At 43.8% G+C, this 11,534-nt stretch overlaps 1 protein-coding gene across 1 annotated transcript; it reads left to right on the top strand.

Moving 5' to 3' along the window:
- The first annotated feature begins 1,293 nt into the window (after positions 1 to 1,293).
- Positions 1,294 to 3,212, top strand: LOC129538315 (CUGBP Elav-like family member 2). The gene is given in 2 exon segments (XM_088828139.1): positions 1,294 to 2,363; positions 2,405 to 3,212. Coding segments are annotated over 2 exon segments (1,584 nt in total). The 3' UTR covers positions 2,919 to 3,212.
- Positions 3,213 to 11,534: the final 8,322 nt, after the last annotated feature.

Raw genomic sequence — 11,534 nt, 5'->3', positions numbered from 1 at the left:
CTAATCTGTAATATCATGTATTACATCATTGAGCTGTCTTTCATCCTATCCTCGGAAGTGTTTTTTCTACCAAGTATTTAGGCACAATAAGGACTTTGGATTGGAGAAGGAAATGGCAACCCACTCCAGTACTCTTGCCTGGAGAATCCCATGGAGGGAGGAGCCTGGTGGGCTACAGTCCATGGGGTCGCAAAGAGTCGGACACGACTGAGCGTCTTCACGTCTTCACAAGGACTTTGGATAGGCTTCCCTCTTGGCTCAGTGGTAAAGAACCCACCTGCCAATGCAGGAGATGTGGGTTTGATCCTTGGATCAGGAAGATTCCCCTGGAGGAGGAAATGGCAACCCACTCCAGTATTCTTGCCCAAGAAATCCCATGGACAGAGGAGCCTGGTGGGCTACACTCCATGAGGTTGCAAAAAAAATCGGACATGGCTTAGCTACTAAACAACCACAAGGACTCTGGATAGTGATGTTTCCTCAATAAAAGTAAAGATGATCTCACTGTTCCCAGTCACACAGTGCCAGGGGTTTTGAGAAAGAAGTCAACTTTCAGACTTAAGATAAAGATATTATTTGGGGCAGTTGTTTCCAATTGGTCTGTGTTTCGGGGGTTGTAGGTGGAAGAGATAGTGGGGAATCACCTGGGGGACTTTACAACTCTCTGTGGCTACCAAAGGCTCTGATGCACCTCAATTCAGATACATTCCTCTCTAAACTAAAAGCCCTTTGTAGATGAATAAGGGCTTCCCAGGTGGCACTCGTGGTAAAGAACCCACCTGCCAGTGCAGGAGAAAAAAGAAGCATGGGTTGGATCCCTAGATTGGGAAAATCCCCTGGAAGAGGGCATGGCAACCCACTCCAGTATTCTCGCCTGGAGAATCCTATGGACAGAGGAGCCTCATCAGTTCAGTCAGTTCAGTTCAGTCGCTCAGTCGTGTCCGACTCTTTGCGACCCCATGAATCACAGCACGCCAGGCCTCCCTGTCCATCACCAACTCCCGGAGTTCACTCAAACTCATGTCCATTGAGTCGGTGATGCCATCCAGCCATCTCATTCTCTGCTGTCCCCTTCTCGTCCTGCCCCCAATCCCTCCCAGCATCAGACTCTTTTCCAGTGAGTCAACTCTTCGCATGAGATGGACAAAGTATTGCAGTTTCAGCTTTAGCATCAGTCCTTCCAATGAACACCCAGTTTTGATCTCCTTTAGAATGGACTGGTTGGATCTCCTTGCAGTCCAAGGGACTCTCAAGAGTCTTCTCCAGCACCACAGTTCAAAAGCATCAATTCTGATGATGGTCGAGGGCCGCCTGCTAGTTCCCAACAGAATTAACGGCACAGACAACAAGATGAATGGCGCTTTGGATCACTCAGACCAACCAGACCCAGATGCCATTAAGATGTTTGTCAGACAGATCCCCCGGTCCTGGTCAGAAAAGGAGCTGAAAGAACTTTTTGAGCCTTACGAAGCTGTCTACCAGATCAATGTCCTCCGGGACCGGAGTCAGAACCCTCCCCAGAGTAAAGGTTGTTGTTTCGTAACATTTTATACAAGAAAAGCTGCACTTGAGGCCCAGAATGCACTGCACAATATTAAAACTTTACCTGGGATGCATCATCCCATTCAGATGAAACCTGCAGATAGTGAAAAATCAAACGCCATGGAAGACAGAAAATTGTTCATAGGAATGGTTTCGAAGAAATGTAACGAGAATGACATCCGGGTGATGTTTTCTCCGTTTGGCCAGATAGAAGAATGCCGGATCCTCCAGGGGCCCGACGGGCTGAGCTGAGGCTGTGCGTTTGTCACATTTTCTACAAGGGCAATGGCACAGAATGCAATCAAAGCCATGCATCAGTCTCAGACCATGGAGGGCTGCTCTTCACCGATCGTGGTGAAGTTCGCGGACACCCAGAAGGACAAGGAGCAAAGACGCCTCCAGCAGCAGCTGGCGCAGCAGATGCAGCAGCTCAACACTGCCACCTGGGGGAACCTGACGGGTCTGGGCGGCCTCACCCCGCAGTACCTGGCGCTTCTGCAGCAGGCCACCTCCTCCAGCAACCTGGGTGCATTCAGTGGCATTCAGCAGATGGCGGGCATGAATGCTTTACAGTTACAGAACCTGGCCACGCTGGCGGCGGCTGCAGCCGCAGCCCAGACCTCAGCCACCACCACCAATGCAAACCCTCTGTCCACCACGAGCAGCGCCCTGGGAGCTCTCACCAGTCCCGTGGCTGCTTCAACCCCCAACTCCACTGCTGGTGCAGCCATGAATTCTCTGACCTCTCTCGGGACTCTGCAAGGACTGGCAGGAGCCACTGTCGGACTGAATAACATTAATGCACTAGCAGACGAGTGTTTGCACACACCCCTCCATGCCGCCTCTATGCCCCAGGACCTAGTTCCCCTAAAACAAGGAATTTGCTTTGACCGCCTGCCTGTCCTTGTTGCTCAATGCTCTCAGGTATGGCGGCTCTGAATGGAGGACTTGGCGCCACGGGCTTGACGAATGGCACGGCGGGCACCATGGACGCCCTCACCCAGGCCTACTCAGGGATCCAGCAGTACGCGGCCGCGGCGCTGCCCACGCTGTACAGCCCGAGCCTGCTGCAGCAGCAGAGCGCCGCCGGCAGCCAGAAGGAAGGTCCAGAGGGTGCAAACCTCTTTATTTACCACCTTCCACAGGAGTTTGGAGACCAGGACATCCTGCAGATGTTCATGCCTTTTGGAAATGTTATCTCTGCTAAAGTCTTCATTGACAAACAGACCAATCTGAGCAAGTGCTTTGGTTTTGTTAGCTACGACAATCCCGTGTCTGCGCAAGCTGCTCTCCAGGCTATGAATGGCTTTCAGATTGGCATGAAACGCTTGAAGGTCCAGCTGAAGCGCTCCAAAAACGACAGCAAACCTTACTGATCCTCCCCCCAGAGGCTCCCTGCTCTTATTTTAGCTTTCTTAGGACATCTTCATGCCCGTTAGTTCACCGTTTGCCTAGCATGTCCCTGTGGCGTCTCAAAAAAGTTTCATCGTCCCGTCATTGTTTCTGATGTCTTTCTGACCTCACATCATATTTGGTTCTCCTACTGACCTTTGATCTAGTTTGACCTTTGAAATTTGCATGTGACCTCATCTAGCTATGAATTCTGGGAAGTCAATGTGAAAAACATTGCTGCATTCATGCAAGACTAAAATTTATTATTAGACAAATTAATTATAGAAAAAAACCTGTGGCAAAAATGTTTCTTTCTTATTTTTTCTTTCTTTTCATAAAACAGACTTGAAAGTATTATAGAGGGATTGGCATTCTTCCCGGTCACTGGTAACAATAGCAATATGTGTCCAGGGACACAGAATATTGGTTTCTAACAGACTAAAAAAAAAAAAAAAAAATGAACAAAAGCATCAATTCTTCGGCGATCAGCTTTCTTCATAGTCCAACTCTCACATCCATACATGACCACGGGAAAAACCATAGCCTTGACTAGATGGACCTTTGTTGGCAAAGTAATGTCTCTGCTGCTTAATATGCTATCGAGGTTGGTCATAACTTTCCTTCCAAGGAGTAAGTGTCTTTTAATTTCATGGCTGCAATCACCATCTGCAGTGATTTTGGAGCCCAAAAAATAAAATCTGACACTGTTTCCACTGTTTTTCCACCTATTTCCAATGAAGTGATGGGACCAGATGCCATGATCTTCGTTTTCTGAATGTTGAGCTTCAAGCCAACCTTTCACTCTCCTCTTTCACTTTCATCAAGAGGCTTTTTAGTTCCTCTTCACTTTCGGCCATAACGGTGGTGTCATCTCCATATCTGAGGTTATTGATATTTCTCACAGCAATCTTGATTCCAGCTTGTGCTTCTTCCAGCCCAGCGTTCCTCATGATGTACTCTGCATATAAGTTAAATAAGCAGGGTGACAATATACAACCTTGACGTACTCCTTTTCCTATTTGGAACCAGTCTGTTGTTCCATGTCCAGTTCTAATTGTTGCTTCCTGACCTGCATACAGGTTTCTCAAGAGGCAGGTCAGGTGGTCTGGTATTCCCATCTCTTTCAGAATTTTCCACAGTTTATTGTGATCCACACAGTCAAAAGCTTTGGCATAGTCGATGAAGCAGAAATAGATGTTTTTCTGGAACTCTCTTGCTTTCTCCATGATCCAGAGGATGTTGGCAATTTGATCTCTGGTTCCTCTGCCTTTTCTAAAAACCGCTTGAACATCTGGAAGTTCACGGTTCACATATTGCTGAAGCCTGGCTTGGAGAATTTTGAGCATGACTTTACTAGCGTGTGAGATGAGTGCAATTGTGCGGTAGTTTGAGTATTCTTTGGCATTGCCTTTCTTTGGGATTGGAATGAAGACTGACCTTTTCCAGTCCTGTGGCCACTGCTGAGTTTTCCAAATTTGCTGGCATATTGAGTGCAGCACTTTCACAGCATCATCTTTCAGGATTTGAAATAGCTCAATTGGAATTCCATCACCTCCACTATCTTTGTTCATAGCTCTGCTCTCTAAGGCCCACTTGACTTCACATTCCAAGATGTCTGGCTCCAGGTGAGTGATCACACCATCGTGATTATCTTGGTTGTGAAGATCTTTTTTGTACAGTTCTTCTGTGTATTCTTGCCACCTCTTCTTAATATCTTCTGCTTCTGTTAGGTCCATACCATTTCTGTCCTTTATTGAGCCCAGCTTTGCATCAAATGTTCCCTTGATATCTCTAATTTTCTTGAAGAGATCTCTTGTTTTTCCTATTCTATTGTTTTCCCCTATTTCTTTGCATTGATCACGAGGAAGGCTTTCTTATCTCTCCTTGCTATTCTTTGGAACTCTGCATTCATTTGCTTATATCTTTCCTTTTCTCCTTTGCTTTTCACTTCTCTTCTTTTCTCAGCTATTTGTAAGGCCTCCTCAGACAGTCATTTTGCTTTTTTGCATTTCTTTTCCATGGGGATGATCTTGATCCCTGTCTCCTGTACAATGTCACAAACCTCCGTCCATAGTTCATCAGGCACTCTATCTATCAGATCTAGTCCCTTAAATCTATTTCTTACTTCCACTGTATAATCATAAGGGATTTGATTTAGGTCATATCTGAATGGTCTAGTGGTTTTCCCTACTTTCTTCAATTTAAGTCTGAATTTGGCAATAAGGAGTTCATGATCTGAGCCACAGTCAGCTCCTGGTCTTGTTTTTGCTAACTGTATAGAGCTTCTCCATCTTTGGCTGCAAAGAATATAATCAATCTGATTTTGGTGTTGACCATCTGGTGATGTCCATGTGTAGAGTCTTCTCTTGTGTTGTTGGAAGAGGGTGTTTGCTATGACTAGTGCATTCTCTTGGCAAAACTCTATTAGCCTTTGCCTTGCTTCATTTCGTGCTCCATGGCCAAGTTTGCCTGTTACTCCAGGTGTTTCTTGACTTCCTACTTTTGCATTCCAGTCCCCTATAATGAAAAGGACATCTTTTTTGGGTGTTAGTTCTAAAAGGTCTTGTAGGTCTTCATAGAATCGTTCAACTTTGGCTTCTTCAGCATTACTGGTTGGGGCATAGGCTTGGATTACTGTAATATTGAATGGTTTGCCTTGGAAACGAACATAAATCACTCTGTCGTTTTTAAGATTGCATCCAAGTACTGCATTTTGGACTCTTGTTGACCATGATGGCTACTCCGTTTCTTCTAAGGGATTCCTGCCCACAGTAGTAGATATAATGGTCATCTGAGTTAAATTCACCCTTTCCAGTCCATTTAGTTCACTGATTCCTAGGATGTCTATGTTCACTCTTGCCATCTCCTGTTTGGCCACTTCCAATTTGCCTTGATTCATGGACCTAACATTCCAGTTTCCTATGCAATAGGAGCCTCATAGGCGACAGTCTGTAGGGCTACAGAGTCAGCACAACTAAAGCAACTTAGCAAGCAAAGACTTTGAATTAAGTCTGTGGGAAGCTAAGCTTAGGTTAGGAAGCTCTAGGTTATCAGAGGGAGTTTTAAAGTGTAATCAGTTGTTTTCTTTGCTCAAGAGACTATATCCCCAGGATGAAGATGATAAGGAAAGACAGAAGGGCTCAGAGCCAGCATGCAAGCCTAGTTTGCTTTTATCAAGGCCATCTCAAAAGGGTAGCAACAAGAACCAAATTCTTCAATTATGTAATCCTGTTTGATTCAATTGCATTAAATTCCAACTCAAACTGTCCTAGGTATAATTAGACATAAAGAGAAAGTTAAAAGTGGTTTGGCCTTCAGGGAGTTTGCAAGTGGATTGAAAGCCATTTCCAGTGGGAGATTTTCCTCTCATCTTCTAGAAGACATAATCTTAATTGTGGAGAAAAAACTTTTTTTAAGAGTCTAACACAGTGGCCACCTCATGCGACGAGTTGACTCACTGGAAAAGACTCTGATGCTGGGAAAGGTTGGGGGCGGGAGGAGAAGGGGACGACAGAGAATGAGATGGCTGGATGGCATCACCGACTCTGTGGACATGAGTTTGAGTGTACTCCGGGAGTTGGTGATGGACAGGGAGGCCTGGCGTGCTGTAATTCATGGGGTCGCGGAGAGTCGGACACGACTGAGCGACTGAACTGAACTGAACTGAACACAGTATACATGAAACATAGTTTGTCCATGGAAAGCACACAAATTGATACAGTCTTTAAAAAATTTCCCCTAAAGGGACTTTCCCCTTTCAAGAATTTCTAAAACCTGACCCCAAACAATAAGAAATTTGACCCACCCTACCATTAGTCTTGTCTAATCCAAATCCAATTTAGTTTTTTGATGTGGCCAATATTCTCATCCTATTAAATCCCTGAATAAGACAATTCCAGAAGTTTAATCAAGAGCAGAAAACTGCTTTTCTGCCCACAGTAGTCTTACAGGGATTTCTGTATATTGGATATATGTGCCTTTTCTCTAATCAGATTGCAGGTCCCTGAGGTGGGGATGTATATCTTTTTATTCCTTTGGATGCTCTCTTCTTTTTAAATACTCCCAAAATCTTAGCATATATTTCTTAGTAATAATATTACAAATAAATATTTACTCTTTACCAGGCACAGTGCTGAATGGTTTACAATTATTACTGCTTTTGTTCCTTACAATTACCCTTGGAGATTTTCCATATCCTTGGAAAGGTTAAATTAATTGACATGTACACGCTGCTATATTTAAAATAGATAACCAACAAGGACCTACTGTATAGCAGAGGGAACTCTGCTTAATATTCTGTAATAACTTAAATGGGAAAAGAATTTGAAAAAGAATAGATACATGTCTATCACTTTGCTATACACCCGAAACTCACACAATATTGTAATCAACTGTCCATTCTTAGTCACTCAGTCGTGTCCGACTCTTTGCGACCCTTTGGGCTGTAGCCTGCCAGGCCCCTCTGTCCATGGGATTTTTCAGGCATGAAAACTGGAGTGGGTTGCCATATCCTCCTCCAGGGGGTCTTCTAACCCAGGGATCAAACCTTCATCTCCTCTGTCTCCTGCATTGGTAGGCAGATTCTTTACCTGCTGAGCCATCAGGAATCAACTGTACTCCAATAAAAATGAAAACAAATATTTTCCTAGGGCATAAAGCAAAAAGTGGAGGATCTAGGATTTGAACCCATGCAGTCAGACCAGAACCCACATGTTGGCACACTACACTGTAGTGTCCTGCACTGCTCTCTAGTGAGGCTGACCAAAATGCCACAGGCACATGGCATTTGCTTGCATAAGGAGAACACTTCTCAAAGAACATTGAGAGGCATCCACAATGAGATTCCACAATGAGATAATGAACATCTGCAGCCTCCCTGTGCTGACTGTCTGGTTACATCAGCTTCACTTATTCTACTGGAGATGCACTTGATGCTGTTTTTATGAGATATGTTTTTTTCATTCACAATCATCCAAGGAGGCAACTCACTTAAAATCTTCCCTTTATTGATAAATAAAGGCAGAGAAAGAAGAGTGGATCACCTGAGATTAGGAAGAAAGTCAAGGAAAGCCAAAGTTTGCCTCTGCAGCCCTCGAATTCTTGCCAATTCTTAATCCAAGTTTTGTTTTTCCCTCAAAAAGCCCTCCAGACCTGTAATGGTGAAAACACAGGGTTAGGAGACTCCAAAAAAGAAACAAGATAAAACCATGAGGGAAAAAAAGGAACAAGATAAAACTATGCTGGAGAAGAAATTACAAGTCATTCACTAGTATACTGGTGAAGAAGTGAAGTGAAGTCACTCAGTCGCGTCCGACTCTTTGCGACCCTGTAGACTGTAGCCCACCAGGCTCCTCCGTCCATGGGATTCTCCAGGCAAGAATACTGGAGTGGGTCGCCATTCCCTTCTCCAGGGGATCTAGCAATCATATTTAATATTCTTGGGATTCTGACTCCATATCAGCTCTTTGTGCTAAAACAGTTTCTAAATTATAATTTAAGATAGAGTTGTAAAAATCACTCTGTGTAATTTGTTTTCCAGTCTCTTCTTGGAAATATCGAGAGAGTCTTGAAAGATGTCCATTACACTCAATTAAGCAGCACTGGTATTTATACCATGTTCTATGCAACGTGTCTTTTGCATCTCATTTAGAGTTATTACTCATATGGCCCAACTATTGCCTGATTTAGAAGGTCTGCATGCAAATGTAGAATATGGAAATGGCCCTAGAATAGGAGTAATATATTTAGGATACTTTAAACAGTGTTAGGTATATTTAGTACATCCACTTAATTCCGTTTTGGATGATTTATAGCCTGGGCTATGCTATGCTTCTTAGAAGTTATTCTGGTTATATTTCAAATTTTAATTTGAAAAATGTTTTAGGGAGTATAAAACAAACAGAGGTGGGTCCAAGTTTTCTGGGATTGCTGGAGCAGCAGTGACAGAATCTGATACAAATTCTGGGCACAAAGTGGGCTCTCGCACCATCTCTACCTCTTCATAATTTTTTACTATCTCTGGCAGTAAGAGTAAGGAGACAACTTGCTGAATTTCAAATGTCCTTCAGTAACTGGAACATTGCATTCTAATGCATTTTGATGAGTCAGATTAGTTATTTGTCACATATGTTGGTAATGCAAGGAAATGTATTCAGTCCAGAAAATTAATCCAGGCAGCCAGCCATGAGCAGATGAATGAAACTGACCAAAAGCACAATAGAAGAGAAAGCCAAGGAAAGTATTTTTAAGGAGGTTATTCAGTAGCCAAATCCTTTTAATGTTGAGTCATAGGTTTAAAAGCTTGAAATCTCTGCCTTTTTGTGAAAAAGGCAGAAATCTTTTCCTGGTTTGGGGGCTGGGGAGGAATCAAAGACTTGCAATGAGAAGACTAGATAATTTTCTCTTCCCTGAATGTATATATCTCACTTCCAGGACATATGTGATTTTTACTAACCTGTGGAAAGAAGGTGAATGGGGATGGCTCCATGGCCAGCAAACTGTTTATTAGAGGTTAGGAAAGAGTTTGGACTCCCTGACACAGCTGGCTGGAGACCCCTTGCCTTGGAAAGCAACAGGAAAGTGAAAAGTCTGGGCTAAATTTTGCTCTGTCACCGGTCAAATTTCTCCCAGAGCTGAAAATGACATCGCTCTTCCCAGGCTGTTGAAATGAGATAGTGTCACATCCCGAATGAGATCACCAGGTCATAATCTCATCCTCAATGTGATTTTCTTGGCATGTGTGAGCATCACTGGGAGAAGGGGGAAAGGATGAGAATGGATTGAACAAAACCGTTCCTTTAATTAAGCTCCCAGCCATCTCACCTTCTGCTCTGATCCCATCAGATCTCAGCAGTTAAACAGGGTCAGGCTGGGGGTCAGCAATTACTTTGTCTCTATGGCATGTACTATTGTAAGGTGTAAGCTGAAGCCTTATGCTCCTGGCCAGGTGTGTGCTGCTTTGTGGGCTTCGCAGGAAAGAATATTAAAAAGGCAGCATCCAAAATTTGGCATGGCGTAAATGCAGGTGATGTGTTTCGCTATCAATATACTGATATGTCAATCTGGAGATTCCTGAAGGCAAAGCTTCTTTCATAAATCAGAGAGGATCTGCAGTCAACTGAGAGAAATTCCAGCCTCCTTGGACATTAGGAGAGTGGAAGCAACCATCAGGATTCAGTATTTGGATGAGGGAGGGATGGACTGGGAGTTTAGGATTAGCAGATGCAAACTAATACATATAGAATGGATAAACAACAAGGTCTTACTGTAGAGCACAGGGAACTATATGCAATTTCCTGTGATAAGCCATACAAAAGAGAATATATACTTTGGCCACCTGATGCAAAGAGCCAACTTATTAGAAAAGACCCCGATGCTGGGCAAGATTGAAGGCAAGAGGAGAAGGCGATGACAGAGGATGAGATGGTTGGATGGCATCACTGACTCAGTGACATGAGTTTGAGCAAACTCTGGGGGTGAAGGAAAGGGGAGCCTGGTGTGCTGCAGTCCATGGAGTCACAAAGTGTCAGACACAACTTAGTGACTGAACAAGAAATACATATGTATATATATGTATATATATAGTTCAGCTGGTAAAGAATCCGCCTGCAATGTGGGAGACCTGGGTTTAATCCCTGGGTTGGGAAGATCCCCTGGAGAAGGGAACGGCTACCTACTCCAGTATTCTGGCCTGGAGAATTCTATGGACAGAGGAGCCTGGCAGGAGCCTGGCCTGCAATCAATGGGACTGCAAAGAGTTGGATACAACTAAGCGACTTTCACTCTCACTTTCATATATATCTGAACAACTTCGCTGTACAGCAGAAATTAACACAACATTGTAAATCAACTATTCTTCAATAAAATAAAGTTTTTAAAAGATTCAGCATTTAGAGAATTGTCTCTGGCAAACAAATCTTTCTATCCTGGCTTAGGAAACAATTGAAACCCAGGACTTCTAGGTGTGATTTAGTCACTTAAATGTGCCAGAAACTTGCTGAGACTAACTGTGGACATTGCAAATCTCATTAAATGGCTAGGTAGCTACAATGAGATTTTGCTGTGTCTGCCTGCAAGAGCCATCTTCTCTTGATAGACAAGGAGCTCTCTAGCACAGACAGCTGTGGTGTTGGCCCTTAAACTCAGCAAGAACCTCAGAAAATGGAGGACCCATTCTGCTTGGCTAGAGAAGATCTAGAGGCAGACCACACCTGCATCTTTGCCCCCAAGCCTTCACACTGGAATGGTAGCATGAAAGCAAGCAGAAAAATCAAGGCCAACTTTGAGAAGGAAAAATAGTAAGGGAGAATCCGTTAACTGCTGCTCCATTTAATGAATGCCTGTGTCTGGCTTCATCATCTCCTTTAATCCTGTACCTCTGCAGATTTCTGCAAGTAAATTCCAGATAAGAGTCCATCCTCATGGACTGACTTTTAATTCCTTTTTCCCTTTCAAGGAAAACAGCAACCATTGACATTTTGGTTCAATAAATATCCTGGCCCTTGACTGTCACTCAGTCTTCAGAGAGGAGTGAGGAGGAAGGAGAGGCCTGGTGGGAGGGGAAGAAATAGTGGGTGGCAGCGCCAAGATGTCATATCCCC

This window comes from Moschus berezovskii, chromosome 2, assembly GCF_049115385.1.
Source record: "Moschus berezovskii isolate FMDL1 chromosome 2, NW_MosBer_1.0, whole genome shotgun sequence".
In the NCBI taxonomy this organism is placed as follows: domain Eukaryota; kingdom Metazoa; phylum Chordata; class Mammalia; order Artiodactyla; family Moschidae; genus Moschus; species Moschus berezovskii.
This window is presented reverse-complemented; position numbering and strand designations above follow the sequence as displayed.